At 38.3% G+C, this 19,162-nt stretch overlaps 1 protein-coding gene across 3 annotated transcripts in view; it reads left to right on the top strand.

Annotated features, from left to right (window-relative positions):
- LOC126473830 (ras-related protein Rab-34-like) overlaps positions 1 to 18,243 on the top strand; it is a 123,692-nt gene extending 105,449 nt beyond the window's left edge. For 2 of the 3 annotated variants that reach the window (XM_050101151.1, XM_050101152.1), the window contains exons 6-7: positions 17,547 to 17,751; positions 17,843 to 18,070. In XM_050101151.1, coding sequence (XP_049957108.1) covers positions 17,547 to 17,751; positions 17,843 to 17,910 — 273 coding nt within the window. In that variant the 3' untranslated portion in view covers positions 17,911 to 18,070. Of the gene's footprint in view, positions 1 to 17,546; positions 17,752 to 17,842; positions 18,071 to 18,176 lie in introns of those variants that run through there. The other variant, XR_007586529.1, reaches the window with a different exon arrangement.
- The last annotated feature ends 919 nt before the right edge of the window (positions 18,244 to 19,162 follow it).

Raw genomic sequence — 19,162 nt, 5'->3', positions numbered from 1 at the left:
CGTGGGCGTGGGCGTGGTCAGATGCTGAGGAGTTAGACCTGTGGACGAAGCAGTTCCGGCCACATAGCAGGTATCCGCGTGGTACTGCACGGATTGCAGTGTGGCAAATCGTTGTCTGACAAAGCATTTGCAGAAATCGGCATTGGTCCCCCACTGCACAGAAATCCGTTAAGAGGTGACTGCACAGTCGATGAGGGAGGGCACATGTGGCGGGAACAAAGGCGTTTGATAGCCAGAGTCATGCGCACTCCTAACCTCACTTATTGTTGCAGGCTCGAAAATGTCTGGCAAAATCAGCAGAATCATCGAGTGAGAGGCATCTTGTTGCAGTTTTGGCAGGTGTACATCGCCCGCAACACGATGCATGTTGATCACAAAATCCGGTGTTAGGCGCTGGGCCGAATCATTGTTTGAATGCTGTGTCGATGTAATACACACGAAAATAACAGACGCGGAGGTCGCGGACACACTAAAATGGCGAAAACGGAAGACGTTACAACTCTGGGTCACTAGTGAGGAGAATAACCAGGTTGGTTGCACCAATAATCACACCCATTTCGCAATAGTTCATTTATTAACCTTAACACATACAAGGATCACAAAGAACTGAACATGGGGGAAGATCCAAAGATAATGCTTAGAGTCCAAAGATGGATGCCTATCAATGTTGGTGTCAATTTCATCGTCGCCACAAATTTATGAAGTGGAATCACGAAAAACATAAAATTGGAGAACATAAAATGTGCAGTCCTTGACGGAATTCGTGAGACCCCTCACCTTATCATTAAGCTGAAATGCACAACTTTGCTGTTTCTGATGCAGCATAACTTGCAAGACGATGAAGTGCTGCCTAACCAACATTCTGTCAACAGGCATGAAGTCAAAAAACTAATTAAGCATTGTCAGACTGTTTTATATAATTTGGGATACTATATTGCTGCTGATTATATATAAAGAACAACAGTGGTCTTATCACACTTCCCTGGGGCACTCCAGGCTACCCTTGTCTCTGATGAACACTCGATGTCAAGGACAGCATACTGGGTTCTATTACTTAAGACATCTTTGAGCCCGTCACATACCTGTGAGCTTATTTCATATGCTCACACCTCCGTTAACAGCCTGTAATGGGGCACCGTGTCAAATGCTTCCCAGAAATCTAGAAATATGGAATCTGCCTGTTGCCTTCATCCATATTTCACAATATATAATGTGAGAAAGGGGCAAGCTGAGTTTCACACGAGTGATGCTTTCTAAAACCATGCTGATTTGTGGATATAAGCTTCTCAGTCTCAAGAAAGTTTATCATAACTGAACTGAGAATACATTCAAAGATTCTGCAGCAAACTGAAGTTAGGGATATTGGTCTGTAATTTTGCAGGTCAGTTCTTTTACCCTTTTTATAAACTGGAGACACCTGCAGTTTGTTCCAGTCACCTGGGATTTTGTGCTGGGCAAGAGATTCACATTAAATGCAAGCTAGGTAAAGGGCCAGTGCTGTACATTATCGTTTGTAAAATTGAATTGAGATTCCATCCAGACGTGGAGATTTATTTGCTTTCAAATCTTTCAGTTGTTTCTCTACACAAGGGATGATTGTTACTATGTCTTCCATACAGGAGTATGTCCGATGGTCAAATGATGCTGTGTTTGCACAATTCCCCTGTGTGAACGATTTCTTGAACGTGAAATTTAAAACTTTGGCCTTTGTTTTGCTGTCTCCAACTGCCACACCAGACTGGTCAACAAGGGACTGAATGGAGCCTCAGGTCTCCTTAGCGATTTTATATAGGACCAGAATTTTCTAGGGTGCTCTGCCAGATCTTTTGCTAAGGTGTGATGGTGGTAGCTGCTGTATGCTTCGTACACATATGTTTTCACAGATGCACGAATCTCTATTAACCTTCACTTGTCATCATTTTGTGTTGTTTTTTGAACTGAGAAGGCAACAGCCTCAGCTCCCTCAGCATCTTCCAGATTTCATCATTAAACTGTGGTGGATCTTTTGCGTCCTTTATCCACTTACTAGGCACGTAACTCTCCAGACTATGATTTATAATCTGCTTAAAACTTTGTCCATTATTCCTCTGCATCCATCTTACTAGAGCTAAGTGACGTCAATTCATTTCTAAGTGAGATACTTACAAGTGCTTATCTGCTCTATCCAGCAGAAACACTGTCCTAGCCATCTTTACTGATTTATTAACTTTCGTAAACATAGTTGCTATAATGGCTAGCTGCTCAAGACAGTTTTCAGAAAAGTGTTCAAAAGTATTTCTCATAGACAACACAGCCTGTACTCAGTAGATTGAAGTCACCTCCATGTAGTGGTTCGTGATATGGGTATTTACATGCTTACTGACTTTAGACTTTTTTTGAATGACTCTAGAACTGTCACACTCAACTTCAACCTCAATGAGGTAGTGTATTTGTCAGCCACAATGAACACTCCCACTCTTGTGGCCTCTAATCTGTCTTTCCAATATATGTTCCATGACTCGCTAAATATCTCAGAGCTCTCCACCATGAGTTTCAGCCAGCCCTCAGTCCCAAAAATATTTTGGGCGATTTATCGTTCTTGGAGGGTAGTAAATTGTGGAACTTTATTATGAGTACTTTGACAGTTTACTAATAAAATTTTCAGTCGAAGTGTTTTATTCTGAACACTGTCTGACTTTCCTTGCTTCACATTGGCTGGCAAGTGCTCATCAGAGCATCTCACATTACTGCACTCCACAAGTACTCGATTAACTGCTTCCTTTGTGTAGTGCACCCCTGACCTACCAAGAGGAGTCCTACAAATCCCCACATGATAGCGCAGGTCTAGAAATCTGCAGCCAAGAATGTCACAGAGTTGACGAAGCCTTTGGCTGAGACCCTTCACTTGGCTCCAAACAACTCTGGGAACAGTGCTGCAGATAAACAGTTAATTTGCTGCTCTGTAGATGTATATCAGCTGAGAGCTGGAGCCTGACTGACTGGCTTACAAATGGACGGTTGCCTTCAAAACAAAACAAAACAAATGAGCAATTACTGTGCTATAGAGTGAATGAGCTTACACTTACAAAAATGTGAGATTAAACATCTTAAGCAGAAAAACACACATGAAATTTAATAAATATAGTACTTCGGTATTACTGTGGACTGAACATAATACAGTCTATTTCGAAGACATAAGTGTATAATTCTGCTAATTCATGACAGTTTGGGATACTTTGTTTTATTAAAAAACTTTTGTTATGATAAACTGTAATTAATATGTATTAATACAGTGCATTGTAAATAATGCTTTATGTTAATTTATAAACATAAGAGATAAATCCCACCATGAACCATAGACCTTGCCATTGGTGTGGAGGCTAGCGTGCCTCAGCGATACAGATAGCCGTACCGTACCGTACGTGTAACCACAATAGAGGGGTATCTGTTCAGAGGCCGGACGAATGTGTGGTTCCTGAAGAGGGGCAACAGCCTTTTCAGTAGTTGCAGGGGCAACAGTCTGGATGATTGACTGACCTGGCCTTGTAACACTAACCAAAACGGCCTTGCTGTGCTGGTACTGCGAATGGTTGAAAGCAAGGGGAAACTACACAGTAATTTTTCCCGAGGGCATGCAGCTTTACTGTATGGTTAAATTATGATGGCGTCCTATTAGGTAAAATATTCCGGAGGTAAAATAGTCCCGCATTTGGATCTCCGAGCGGGGACTACTCAAGAGGATGTTGTTATGAGCGTGGAATGTCAGATCCCTTAATCGGGCAGGTAGGTTAGAAAATTTAAAAAGGGAAGTGGATAGCTTAAAGTTGGATATAGTGGGAATTAGTGAAGTTCAGTGGCAGGAGGAACAAGACTTCTGGTCCAGTGAATACAGGGTTATAAATACATAATCAAATTGGGGTAGTGCAGGAGTAGGTCTAAAAATGAATGAAAAACAGGAGTGTGGGTAAGCTACTACTGACAGCATAGTGCACGCATTATTGTGGACAGGATAGATACGAAGCCCACACCTACCACAGTAGTACAAGTTTATATGCCAACTAGCTCCGCAGATGACGAAGAGATTGATGAAATGTATGATGAGATGAAATAAATTATTCAGATAGTGAAGGGAGAGGAAAATTTAATAGTCATGAGTGACTGGAACTCGATAGTAGAAAAAGGAAGAGAAGGGAACGTAGTAGGTGAATATGCAATGGGAGTAAGGAATGAAAGAGGAAGCCACCTGGTAGAATTTTGCACAGAGCATAACTTAATCATAGCTAACACTTGGTTCAAGAATCTTGAAAGAAGGTTGTATACATAGAAGAAGCCTGGAGATACTAGAAGGTTTCAGATAGATTATATAATGGTAAGACAGAGATTCAGGAACCAGGTTTTAAATTGTAAGACATTTCCAGGGGCAGACGTGGACTCTGACCACAATCTGTTGGTTATGAACTGTAGATTAAAACTGAAGAAACTGCAAAAAGGTGGGAATTTGAGGAGATTGGACCTGGATAAACTGAAAGAACCAGAGGTTGTAGAGTGTTTCAGGGAGAACATTAGGGAACAATTGACAAGAATGGGGGAAAGAAATACAGTAGAAGAAGAATGGGTAGCTTTGAGGAATGAAGTAGTGAAGGCAGCAGAAGATCAAGTAGGTAAAAAGACGAGGGCTTGTAGAAATCCTTGGGTATTGGAAGAGATATTGAATTTAATTGACGAAAGGAGAAAATATAAAAATGCAGTAAATGAAGCAGGCAAAAAAGAATACAAACGTCTCAAAAATGAGATCGACAGGAAGTGCAAAATGGCTAAGCAGGAATGGCTAGAGGACAAACGTAAGGATGTAGATGTGCATATTTCTAGGGGTAAGGTAGATACTGCCTACAGGAAAATTAAAGAGACCTTTGGAGAAAAGAGAACCACTTGCATGAATATCAAGAGCTCAGATGGAAACCCAGTTCTAAGCAAAAAAGAGAAAGCAGAAAGCTGGAAGGAGTATATAGAGGGTCTATACAAGGGCGATGTTCTTGAGGACAATATTATGGAAATGGAAGAGAATGTAGATGAAGATGAAATAGGAGATATTATACTGCGTGAAGAGTTTGACAGAGCACTGAGAGACCTAAGTCGAAACAAGGCCCCAGGAGTAGACAACATTCCATTAGATCTACTGACAGCCTTGGGAGAGCCAGGCCTAACAAAACTCTACCATGTAGTGAGCAAGATGTATGAGACAGGCGAAATACCCTCAGACTTCAAGAAGAACATAATAATTCCAATCCCATAGAAAGCAGGTGTTGACAGATGTGAAAATTACCGAACTATCAGTTTAATAAGTCACAGCCACAAAATACTAATCTGAATTCTTTACAGACAAATGGAGAAACTGGTAGAAGCCGACCTCGGGGAAGATCAGTTTGGATTCTGCAGAAATATTGGAACACATGAGGCAGTACTTACCCTATGACTTATCTTAGAAAATAGATTAAGGAAAGGCAAACCTATGTTTCTAGCATTTGTAGACATAGAGAAAGCTTTTGACAATGTTGACTGGAATACTCTCTTTCGAATTCTGAAGGTGGCAGGGGTAAAATATAGGAAGTGAAAGGCTATTTACAATTTGTACAGAAACCAGAAGGCAGTTATAAGAGTCGAGAGGCATGAAAGGGAAGCAGTGGTTGGGAAGGGAGTGAGACACGGCTGTAGCCTCTCCCCGATGTTATTCAATCTGTATATTGAGCAAGCAGTAAAGGAAACAAAAGAAAAATTTGGACTAGGAATTAAAATCCATGGAGAAGAAATAAAAACTTTGAGGTTCGCCGATGATATTAAGAGAAAATGCAGGATAAAATTAAAAAATAGTGATGCTCCTAGACTGTACACCAAGTGAGGAATACTAGAGATCCAGTAATGTACCTTCACTCATCATAACAAACTGCTGATATGCCAGCACAGCCACAGATCATCTCACATATTATTAATAGTCAAAATATTTTTTTCTTGACATAAATTGAGGGGGCTAGTGCCAAAAGGAGATACCCAACATGTTATTAAATGTGAGAAAAACTACATTTTGCTGGAAATTTGTTCATTAAAAAACTGGTGTAGTACTACAGACTTGAGATTTTTTAAGAATATAAGGTAATCTTAGGACGGACAGCCATGACAAAACTCTTCCATTTGGTGAACAAGATGTATGAGACAGGCGAAATACCTTCAGACTTCAAGAAGAATGTAATAATTTTAATCCCAAAGAGAGCAGGTGTTTACAGTCATGAAAATAACTGAGTTATCAGTTTAATAAGCCATGGTTGCAAAATACTGACACAAATTCTTTACAGACAACTGGAAAAACTGGTAGAAGCCGTCCCTGGGGAAGATAAGTTTGGATTCTATAGAAATGTTGGAACACACGAGGCAATACTGACCCTATGACTTATTTTAGAAGACAGGTGAGGAAAGGCACACCTACGTATCTAGCATTAGTAGACTTAAAAAACACTTTTGACAATGTTGACTGGAATACACTCTTTAAAATTCTGAAGGTGGCAGAGTTAAAAGACAGGGAGTGAAAGGCTATTTACAACTTTTACGGCAACCAGATGGCAGTTATAAGAATTGAGGGACATGAAAGGGAAGCAGTGGTTGAGAAAGGAGTGAGACAGGGTTGTAGTCTGCCCCCGATGTTATTCAATCTGTGTATTGAGCAAGCAGTAAAGGAAACAAAAGAAAAATTTGGAGTAGAAATTAAAATCCATGAAGCAGAAATAAAAACTTTGCCGATGACATTGTAATACTGTCAGAGACAGCAAAGGACCTGGAAGAGCAGTTGAACGGAATGGACAGTGTCTTGAAAGGAGGATATAAGTTGAATATCAACAAAAACAAAACAAGGTAATGGAATGTATTTGAACTAAATTAGGTGATGCTGATGGTATTAGATTAGGAAATGAGTCACTTAAAGTAGTAAATAAGTTTTGCCATTAGGGGAGAAAATAAATGATGATGGTCAAAGTAGAGAGGATATAAAATGTAGACTGGCTATGTCATGGAAAGCACTTCTGAAGAAGAGAAATTTGTTAACGTAAAGTATAGATTTAAGTGTTGTATGGAAGCAGCCTACTCATGCCATATAGAATTCATATGCATTCCATTGTGTGCCAGCCTAGTCTGCTGTAACTAGCTATGACGTCACGAATGTTGCACAATACCTTAAAAGTAAAGTAAGTGATCTGAAAAGTTAATAGCATGTCAGGAATGATGCTAAAATAATAATGTGTTAAGTTTCAGTTTAGTAACTTTAACAGTTTTCGAAATTTGGACATTTTATGTAAAAATCATCGGTGCAACAGGAAGGAGCTAGAAACTTCAAAATTTATATTCCGATTCCTTTTTTCACTGTAAGTTAATGGAAACAGCATGCTGGATCTCAAAGTAATATTTTGGTTGAAATTCATGATTTTTTTTGTGTCCTAAAAGTACAGAAGCAAGATAGATTAAGTAAGTGATTAAATAAAGCTAGGATGTTTAGATTTAGGTAGAATGGAGATACGCTATAATAACAAAGATTTGAGAAGTTGTAGTGTCTCTCCAAAGGGCAAGTTCAGAGCTCATCTATTGCTTGCAGTGCAACTAAAATAATTCTCTCACCAAAAGTATTTAACCTAGCCACATCAGAGTTTTATTACAGATACTTACCTGTGTGCTGATAGCACAATTAAATTGAGAGCTTCATTGGCCTTCAGCGAATGAAGCAATTAATTATTTAGTAACTTGAAGTGGTGCTCTACTAACCCCAGCGGCTAGTCAGGAAGGCAAATGTTGTCGGTTGCGGCTTCGGCAGTCTGCAGCGCAGCTGTATAAATAAGAGTGCTGCGAGCTACAGTCAGGCCCCAGTTCTCTTCTAGATTCGTATCAGTGCGCACTCCATGTCGGAAGCTGCGTCGCATCTGTGCAGTTGCAAGGTACAGCCTAGGATGCTGTATTATGTAACTCGGTATGCACATAACAATGAGTTCGTATTGTGGTAAAGTGTAAATTGCGAAACGACTTCAGTGATTTATTCTCAGTTTGTGTATGTCGTATTTTCATCGTGTCACCGCAGGATAGATCTTGTACCATTACTAGCATGGCATTTGATGAGTATTAACATCAAATTTTGGCGAGCATTCACTTTGAACATTTACATCGATAACGATTATTGAACAGTTTCATTACCTAGGGATAATAGGATCTGCGCAATAGACTCTGAACAGCTCTGATAGTACAATAGCTGATAGTAGCATGGCTTGGGTAAACATTTGTCTGAAATTTTACACTTTATCGTTTTCAGAATATAGTGAAAATTGTTATAGTAAACTGCATTTTCTGTGAATCCCAGACATCATCCCAAATCCTCAGTGTAATGAACTTCAATGATCAATAACTTTATTTCACCATCAGAGTGGGCACAGTGAACTTTAATTACAGGCATCACATTTTTGCTAATCACTTTCTGGTTGCCAACATTGTAGTTAGAGAGCCTGTGTTGAGAATGGCAACAATAGAACAAATTTTCCATCCATTGCCCCACAGTGTCAGGGAGTCTTTTCTGAAAGTATTTGTATGGAGTGTAGACTTGTATGGATGATAAATAGTTTAGACTAGAATAGAATAGAAGCTTTTGAAATGTGGTGCTACAGAAGAATGCTGAAGATTAGATGGGTAGATCACATAACTAATGAGGAGGTACTGAATAGAATTGGGGAGAAGAGGAATTTGTGGCACATCGTGACTAGAAGAAGGGGTCAGTTGGCAGGATATGTTCTGAGGCATCAAGGCATCACCACTTTAGTACTGGAGGGAAGTGTGGAGGTCAAAAATCGTAGAGGGTGACCAAGAGATGAATACACTAAGCGGTTTCAGAAGGATGTAGGTTGCAGTAGTTATTCAGAGATGAAGACGCTTGCACAGGATAGAGTAGCATGGAGAGCTGCATCAAACCAGTCTCTGGACTGAAGACCACAACAACAACTACAACAACAAACAACAAATTAGTGTTATAAATGGATAATTTCAAAAATAAATCATTAAACTGTTTAAGAAGTTTTCTACGTCCACATACATATATACTCTGCTGGCAACCATAAGGTACCTTTCACCAATGTTAGCCTTTCCTTTTCTTGCTCCACTCTCAGATGGCTCTAGACAAAAATGACTGTCTCTATGCTTCCAGCCTTCGGTGAGGTGTATTTCATTGGCAATAGGATTCTCCTGCAGTATGTCACAAATGCTGGTCCTCTAAATTCTGTCAAAATTGTTTCATAAAAGTAAATTGTTCCCTCCAGGAATTCTCATTTGAGTTTCTGGAACATTTCCGTAATGCACACATGTTAATGGAATCTGCCAGGATGTTTTACATCAGTCTGACCTGGTGGAGATACCAAGCACTCGAGCAGTACTGAGGAACAGGTCGCACGAGTGTTCCGTATATTGTCTCCTTAATAAATGCACTACTCCTTCATGGAATTTACCCAATAATCCAACATCAACCATTCACTTTCACTACAGCTGATGTTAGGTACTCATTCCAATTTATGTAATTGCAGTGTTACGTCTAGATATTTAATTGATGTGACTGTTTTAAACAAACACCACATATACTGCATTCAAACATTACAATATTGTTTTTCCTACTTTTATTATTATTATTATTATTTATTTATTTATTTTATGGCCTTCATTGGACCACTCTAGTCAACGTCTAGATATTTAATTGATGTCACTGTTTTAAACAAACACCACAAATACTGCATTCAAACATTACAAGATTGTTTTTCCTACTTTAATTGTTATTATTATTATTATTTATTTTATGGCCTTCATTAGACCACTCTAGTCAAAAATACAAAGTTGTAAACAAGTTGTTACACAGTGATACAATTTGGCTCAACAATAACATAATATGATATTTAGGTAATATCATTATTAGAGTCTATTCTTATATGAAAGGTGTTTTGCTCTTCTATCTGCCCAATATTTCTTCATTCTTTCATATGTTTTCTTTCTTTCTTCATCTGAGACCACTCTTCCTGTACTCCTTTTATTGATTTTCAGTTGTAGTCTGGTTTACGGGTCTTGCAGTATTCTGGTTTTCTCTGTCTTGTTTTTTAGGTCATCTACTGTAATTTGGAGTTATTTTGTATCCTTCCTTAATTTCTGTGGTCCATTTAATATCACTCTTGCTTTTCCACAATTTTTGTATTATTTTTTTACTAATTCTGTTTTCTGGAGCTCTCATCAGATGTTCAAAGAATGAGATGCGTTTCTTCTTGATTGTGCTCATGACTGGTTCTATTTTCTTATATACTGTTTCATTTGATGCTATTCTCCAATGTCCATCTATTTTATACTGTTCATTTATACATGTCCTAATTATTCTTCTTTCTATTTTAGTATTCTGTCAATTTCTGCTGTATTAGTTGTTTTGAAGATAGTTTCAGCTGCATACATTATTTCTTGTTGTGGAACTGTTTTATAGTGTTTTAATTTTGCATCTATAGATAGGCTTTTTTTGTTGTATGTAGTTTTGGTAATGTAATTTGTGTAGTTCATTTTTTTATTCTATTCTGCCATGATGACTTCTCATTTAGATTGTATGTTATTATTTCGCCTAAATATTTAAATTTATCAACAATTTTGATTTCCTGTTCTCCTATTGTAATTTTGTTTGCAAGTGGTGGATCAGTTAGCTTAATCTCTGTTTTTTTCAAATGAAATTATAAGGCCTACTTTCTCTGCTATTTCTTGTAGTGATTTCACTTGTTACCTGGCTTCTTGAATGGTGTTGGCTAGGAGAGCAAGATCATCAGCGAATCCCAAGCAGTTTAAGCTAATATCATCTTTTGCACTTCCAATCCTTATTATCTTTGGATTGTCCTTGTACCATTCTCTCATTATGTATTCCAGTGCACAGTTGAACAGTAATGGTGATAGGCAGTCACCTTGTCTTAAGCCTGTTTTTATGAGGAATGGTTCCGAAATTTCTCCTCTAAACTTCACTTTTGATTTAGTGTTGGTTAGAGTTAGTTGTATTATTTTAATTAGTTTTGGATGGAGTCCTAGATTTCTTAAAAATTTTAATACTGAAGGTCTGTGGAGACAGTCATATGCAACTCCTGTTCTAATTGCTCCTTGATTCTTTCATATAGGATCTTGGATAGAATTTTGTATGTGCAATCTAGGAGAGAGATTCCTCTGTAGTTGTCTGGGTTGCTCTTATCTCCCTTTTTGTGCAGTGGGTGGATGATAGCTGTGGTCCAGTGTTCGAGGAATTGTTCTGTTACCCAAATTTTTGTTAGAGCCACGTGTAAGGAGGTCTTGACTGTGTGACTTGCATATTTCCACATTTCAACAAAAACCTGATCTTCTCCACATGCCTTATAATTTTTTTGTCCTTTAAGAATTTTTTCTATTTCTTGGAAAGTTGGAGGGTCTAGTTTGTTAGGTTTGGTTTTTATTGGTGTATTTATGTTGATTTGTAAGGGTTCTTTGGGTTCCTCGCAATTCAAAAGTTTGTTAAATGCTTTTGCCATGATTTCTGCATTTTCCTTGTTACTGTGTGTCATTCTTCCATCTTCATCTTTCAGTATTAGTGTAGGGGCCTCATTTTGTTGTAGTTGTTTCCCAAAGATTTTATAGTAGTTCCTGGAGTTGGTTTAATGATAATTACCTTCTATAGAGTTTATAATATCTTTATGGAATCCTCTATTGATTCTTCTAATATTTTGTGTGAATTTTTTTCTTTCATTTTTTTAGGTTGAAGGCATTTTCTTCAGTTTCATGTGTTTGAAACTTTAACCATCTACTTATCTGCATTAACTTGCATTTTTTCACAATTAGAACAAGCTGCCATTCATGACACCAAATAGAAATTCTATCCAAGTCATTCTGTATCCTCCTACAGTCATTCAGTGATGACACTTTCCCGTACACTACCGCAGCAACACCAAACACACATTACTGCCCATTAGAAAGGCAGGTGTGCCCTAATATGAAGAAATATTGCCCCATATCATTCATACCCAAGCCAACAAGCTCTTAGTACAGGATGAAAACAGTTATTTTAGTTTTGCCCTGAACATGAATCTGGAAATAAAGCCAGATTCCATTTATGAAACACATTTTCTGCTGCAAACACCACACCATGTCAGAAGACCATATGGGTCTGTACTCTGTGGGCAGATACAAATATACACAATGTCTGTTTTTCATACATGAATGCCAAGATTGTATGCACAAAAGTGTTGGGCATCATAAACTGCTTCAGCCAGTAATTTTGGGTAATGTTTGCTGTAACTCATACCTTACCAAGCAGTAACAATATTCATTACTTTTTGTACCCAGTTACAACTGCTTCAGTAAGGTGTGAGCTGCATTAGCTTCAGCCTTCATTTTTTGAAGCAGCCCACTCATTGCATCCTTTGCAGGTTTCAGACAAAAATAATTTAAGTGAAATCTGTACTAAAGACTGTGGGCTGTATACAATAATGCAGTATTTATGCCTGTCTTCGCTTTCCATTTCCCATTGATGATACGTCTCAGTTACAGAATTCATTGTATTTTTGTATACACACTGTTAGTAATGTCACTTCAAGAATAATGACCAATGTGCAATGGGAACTTTTTACACGATCCCATATAGATTCCAAGACACTTTTGTTATGTGTGCGTGTTTATGTTTCTGATAAAAGTGAGGTGATGTGAAATTTCCTCATTATTCATTACCAAGATTATCATCCTGTCTATCATTTTCACACGACCTGGTAATTGTGGAAAGTTTCTTTTTTGAAATGCTGAAAATACAAAATATTTCACAGAGACTCTCTCATATTCATCATTTTGTAGTTTCTCCTTACGCACAAAAAGAATACTTTTGTTCCCTTACTGAAAGACCACTACGGTCACATTTGTGATCATGAGTACACTCTGTCTGTAAAATCAATCCTGATAAAAATTATTTCTGAGTATTATACCCATTCAGTTATCTAATGAAGCACAACAGCACCAGTTGACACTAGAACTAGCTCCATAAATCTTACACACATAACCAGTATCCTGCTTGTGAGTAAGACTTCTTGTCTTTGCATTTTTACTAAAGCATTTACTTCCAGTTTATACACACAAACTAACATGTGCATATTCTAGCTTTGACTGATATGATTAATTATGGAAATTACATTAAGGCTCTAAAATAATGTTGAAATGAAGAAATTGTAACATATTGTGTATATTTTAATGTCAAAGAATTGATAATAAATACCATAGCTCAAAATGTTGGTCCATCGGTGTAAATACAGTTTACAATCCAGGCCCTTAGATGTGAGATAAGTCCATCTGGGACAGAGAGTCATACCAACTCAAAATGAGTACAATTGGATATGTATAGCAGCTGGGATATAGAACTAACTATGTATTTTGACATTTATTAACTGATGACATGAAGAGCTAAGTGTCCCAAAAACACATTTTCCCCCATATGTGTGGGATAGCTGTCTCTTTCACTAGGCCCCTCAATTGTACCTATGTTGTAGATCTTTGAATTACCACCTCTCCCTATAATTAGGGGCAGAAAACTGTGCATACACACCTTATATGCCCAATTGGAAGATATAGTTGCAGTCGCATCTACATTGAACCGAACAGTACCGGCTTGCTGTTTTTGAAAGAAGGAAAAAAAATCACTTCATAATGATTCTTTAATTATACTTTCTGTAAAGTGAATAACATCACATATTTTATAAATTACATCCTCAATTATTTTACAAACTACCTTCCATGAACAACCACTATGCAATGGATAGAAATTTCGTGTATGCACTGTCAACTCTAGGGACATGCCCAAGTGAAGGAAGTGCATGGATCATGCTGTACACCATCCAGCAAAGTGAATACTGGATGTAGCATCCCAAGAGCACATCCCTAGGATTCAAACAAGCTGTCATTGCCTCTGTTGTTGTTGTTGTGGTCTTCAGTCCTGAGACTGGTTTGATGCAGCTCTCCATGCTACTCTATCCTGTGCAAGCTTTTTCATCTCCCAGTACCTACTGCAACCTACATCCTTCTGAATCTGCTTAGTGTATTCATCTCTTGGTCTCCCTCTACGATTTTTACCCTCCACGCTGCCCTCCAATACTAAATTGGTGATCCCTTGATGCCTCAGAACATGTCCTACCAACCGATCCCTTCTTCTGGTCAAGTTGTGCCACAAACTTCTCTTCTCCCCAATCCTATTCAATACTTCCTCATTAGTTATGTGATCTACCCATCTAATCTTTAGCATTCTTCTGTAGCACCACATTTCGAAAGCTTCTATTCTCTTCCTGTCCAAACTGGTTATCGCCCATGTTTCACTTCCATACATGGCTACACTCCATACGAATACTTTCAGAAATGACTTCCTGACACTTAAATCAATACTGGATGTTAACAAATTTCTCTTCTTCAGAAACGCTTTCCTTGCCATTGCCAGCCTACATTTTATATCCTCTCTACTTCGACCATCATCAGTTATTTTGCTCCCCAAATAGCAAAACTCCTTTACTACTTTAAGTGCCTCATTTCCTAATCTAATTCCCTCAGCATCACCCGACTTAATTAGACTACATTCCATTATCCTTGTTTTGCTTTTGTTGATGTTCATCTTATATCCTCCTTTCAAGACACTGTCCATTCCATTCAACTGCTCTTCCAAGTCCTTTGCTGTCTCTGACAGAATTACAATATCATCAGCGAACCTCAAAGTTTTTATTTCTTCTCCATGAATTTTAATACCTACTCCGAATTTTTCTTTTGTTTCCTTTACTGCTTGCTCAATATACAGATTGAACAACATCGGGGAGAGGCTACAACCCTGTCTTACTCCCTTCCCAACCACTGCTTCCCTTTCATGCCCCTCGACTCTTATAACTGCCATCTGGTTTCTGTACAAATTGTAAATAGCCTTTCGCTCCCTGTATTTTACCCCTGCCACCTTTAGAATTTGAAAGAGAGTATTCCAGTCAACATTGTCAAAAGCTTTCTCTAAGTCTACAAATGCTAGAAACGTAGGTTTGCCTTTCCTTAATCTTTCTTCTAAGATAAGTCGTAAGGTCAGTATTGCCTCACGTGTTCCAGTGTTTCTACGGAATCCAAACTGATCTTCCCCGAGGTTGTCTTCTACTAGTTTTTCCATTCGTCTGTAAAGAATTCGTGTTAGTATTTTGCAGCTGTGACTTATTAAGCTGATAGTTCGGTAATTTTCACATCTGTCAACACCTGCTTTCTTTGGGATTGGAATTATTATATTCTTCTTGAAGTCTGAGGGTATTTCGCCTGTTTCATACATCTTGCTCACCAGATGGTAGAGTTTTGTCAGGACTGGCTCTCCCACGGCCGTCAGTAGTTCCAATGGAATATTGTCTACTCCGGGGGCCTTGTTTCAACTCAGGTCTTTCATTGCTCTTTCAAACTCTTCACGCAGTATCATATCTCCCATTTCATCTTCATCTACATCCTCTTCCATTTCCATAATATTGTCCTCAAGTACATCACCCTTGTATAGACCCTCTATATACTCCTTCCACCTTTCTGCTTTCCCTTCTTTGCTCAGAACTGGGTTTCCATCTGAGCTCTTGATATTCATACAAGTCGTTCTCTTATCTCCAAAGGTCTCTTTAATTTTCCTGTAGGCGGTATCTATCTTACCCCTAGTGATATAGGCCTCTACATCCTTACATTTGTCCTCTAGCCATCCCTGCTTAGCCATTTTGCACTTCCTGTCGATCTCATTTTTGAGACGTTTGTATTCCTTTTTGCCTGTTTCACTTACTGCATTTTTATATTTTCTCCTTTCATCAATTAAATTCAATATTTCTTCTGTTACCCAAGGATTTCTCCTAGCCCTCGTCTTTTTACCTACTTGATCCTCTGCTGCTGTCACTACTTCATCCCTCAAAGCTACCCATTCTTCTTCTACTGTATTTAATTCCCCCATTCCTGTCAATTGCTCCCTTATGCTCTCCCTGAATCTCTGTACAACCTCTGGTTCTTTTAGTTTATCCAGGTCCCATCTCCTTAAATTCCCACCTTTTTGCAGTTTCTTCAGTTTTAATCTACAGGTCATAACCAATAGATTGTGGTAAGAGTTCACATCTGCCCCTGGAAATGTCTTACAATTTAAAACCTGGTTCCTAAATCTCTGTCTTACCATTATATAATCTATCTGATACCTTTTAGTATCTCCAGGGTTCTTCCATGTATACAACCTTCTTTCATGATTCTTAAACCAAGTGTTAGCTATGATTATGTTGTGCTCTGTGCAAAATTCTACCAGGCGGCTTCCTCTTTCATTTCTGTCCCCCAATCCATATTCACCTACTATGTTTCCTTCTCTCCCTTTTCCTACACTCGAATTCCAGTCACCCATGACTATTAAATTTTCGTCTCCCTTCACTATCTGAATAATTTCTTTTATTTCATCATACATTTCTTCAATTTCTTCGTCATCTGCAGAGCTAGTTGGCATATAAACTTCTACTACTGTAGTAGGTGTGGGCTTCGTATCTATCTTGGCCACAATAATGCGTTCACTATGCTGTTTGTAGTAGCTTACCCGCATTCCTATTTTCCTATTCATTATTAAACCTACTCCTGCATTACCCCTATTTGATTTTGTGTTTATAACCCTGTAGTCACCTGACCAGAAGTCTTGTTCCTCCTGCCACCGAACTTCACTAATTCCCACTATATCTAACTTCAACCTATCCATTTCCCTTTTTAAATTTTCTAACCTACCTGCCCGATTAAGGGATCTGACATTCCACGCTCCGATCCGTAGAACGCCAGTTTTCTTTCTCCTGATAACGACATCCTCTTGAGTAGTCCCCGCCCGGAGATCCGAATGGGGGACTATTTTACCTCCGGAATATTTTACCCAAGAGGACGCCATCATCATGTAATCATACAGTAAAGCTGCATGCCCTCGGGAAAAATTACGGCTGTAGTTTCCCCTTGCTTTCAGCCGTTCGCAGTACCAGCACAGCATGGCCGTTTTGGTTATTGTTACAAGGCCAGATCAGTCAATCATCCAGACTGTTGCCCTTGCAACTACTGAAAAGGCTGCTGCCCCTCTTCAGGAACCACACGTTTGTCTGGCCTCTCAACAGATACCCCTCCGTTGTGGTTGCACCTACGGTACGGCTATCTGTATCGCTGAGGCACGCAAGCCTCCCCACCAACGGCAAGGTCCATGGTTCATGGGGGGGGCATTGCCTCTTGCCTGACATATAAGCTGTACTGAACCATATTTGCTGCTGAAAATCTGAACCAGACTCCATGTTTTTCGTTGGTTCCTCTCCCAAAATCTAATGGTGTGAAACTCTGTTTGTCCCAAAAATATTTCTCACTCTCTCTCTCTGTCTCTCTCTGGGTCCATTTTTTTATTAGAAAAAATGACCCACTAACTTCGGTCACACTTACCTAGAGGTCTATCACTTTTTTAAGTTTCATTCTGACTAATCCAGGGCTATTATTTTTTATTTCAGTCGGCCATTGCATATAAGGAAGTTGAGAAATATGCAATCAAAATGGCCACGGATCTGAAAGCAGAATTTTGGGCAGTTTCGTCAAGCACTGGTGAAGGTATTCAAGAGTTATTCTACAGGATAGCATGTATGGCATTTGAGAATTCTGTAAAGTCTGAAGAGTCTGTGAGAAGTAGGATGATTACATGTGGCACAGACCTTGATGGTAAGTTTCACATTCAGACATTAGATGAAATTTTCTTGTTTTTCATTTGCTTGTTTGTTTGTTAAACTGTTGACATGGGAATTTTGCTCAGGTTTCCAGAAAATTCAACCCTCATCAGCTGAGAAGTCACGACAAAAATGCAACAGATGCAATGTTTAAAATTCAGTGATGGAACCCATTTTGAGATAAAATTGTCTCTCCATGCATCTCTCAGGAACTAACTGTATTTTATGTGCAAAATGTAAAGTTTTATACTGTATAATTTTTAATGTGCATGTAGTTTTATATTTGACATTTTAATAAAATAATGTTAGACTTAGTCTTTACTTTTGTAAAATAGTGTCATATTAGTCCACACTAATCTACACTGCTTTCCAACAATACTTAATATAAATTGCCTTTCCTCTTTTTCATTATTTTAACAGAATGCACAGCACTGATCACAGTGAGAGCATGAATTGTGAGGTAAGATGGAGAAAACAAAATATTAAGTAAAGCATCAAACAGAGCTATGGATAAACTGTCATTATAACTAAAGGCTTATTTTATGCTTCTCTTTACAGTTAATCACATTTACAGGTAATAACTAACATGCTACATTGGTAATAAATAAATAAAAAGATATGTTTTATAAATCTCAGTTTCTGTGTGTGGATTATCACAGCATTATTAGGCACTACAGTCTGCTGTTTCCTTTAATGTGACTGTACTGTAAACTGGTCCTTGGAGTCTGTATATGTTCCTTATCACTTACAACATGATGCTGCTATGAGTGAATATGCGTTGGAATTCCAGACAAGCATATGGCTTATATACATTTGAGTAAGACATAAAGACTACTCTCATCTGTGGTGTTAAGTTGTAAAATATCAACTGCATCTTCATAGGCTTTTTGGGGAAGCCTGCCTTGAGAACTATTTTGTTATGCCATTAGATCACAGCACAAATAAGCCACTTGAGTCTGTCCACAGTTCACAGAATGGCAAAAGTAGTAATACTTTTGTACGTATTTTGCAGCTTTGTACGATTTTGAAATTGTGAGCAGTAAGGTGAACCAGAAATCAATGATATTTCACTAGTGATCCAGAATAAAAGGTAGAAGTTTCTGAAAGAGAAGATACATACCTGTCAGATGAAAGCTATCTTAATAATTGCAGTTTGTGTTCATTATAAAATATGTTGATTATTATTCATATTTTGGAATTCAAACTGAAATTTTAATTCGGTTGAGTACAAACAACTCTTACTTGTACAAGCAATTTCTTTTTCATTGAGTTGGTGGGGCATTTATACAAATGGTCATCAATGGCAGCAAGATGTGTGTCCACTTACGAAACATAATCAGCAATGGCCATTTGATATCCACTACTGTACAAAATCTACCTCTAGAATTATCCATGTTTTACAGTGT

This window comes from Schistocerca serialis, chromosome 4 (genome assembly GCF_023864345.2).
Source record: "Schistocerca serialis cubense isolate TAMUIC-IGC-003099 chromosome 4, iqSchSeri2.2, whole genome shotgun sequence".
Classification (NCBI taxonomy): domain Eukaryota; kingdom Metazoa; phylum Arthropoda; class Insecta; order Orthoptera; family Acrididae; genus Schistocerca; species Schistocerca serialis.
The sequence above is the reverse complement of the archived record's forward strand: the minus strand, read 5'-3'. Positions and strand labels throughout refer to the sequence as shown.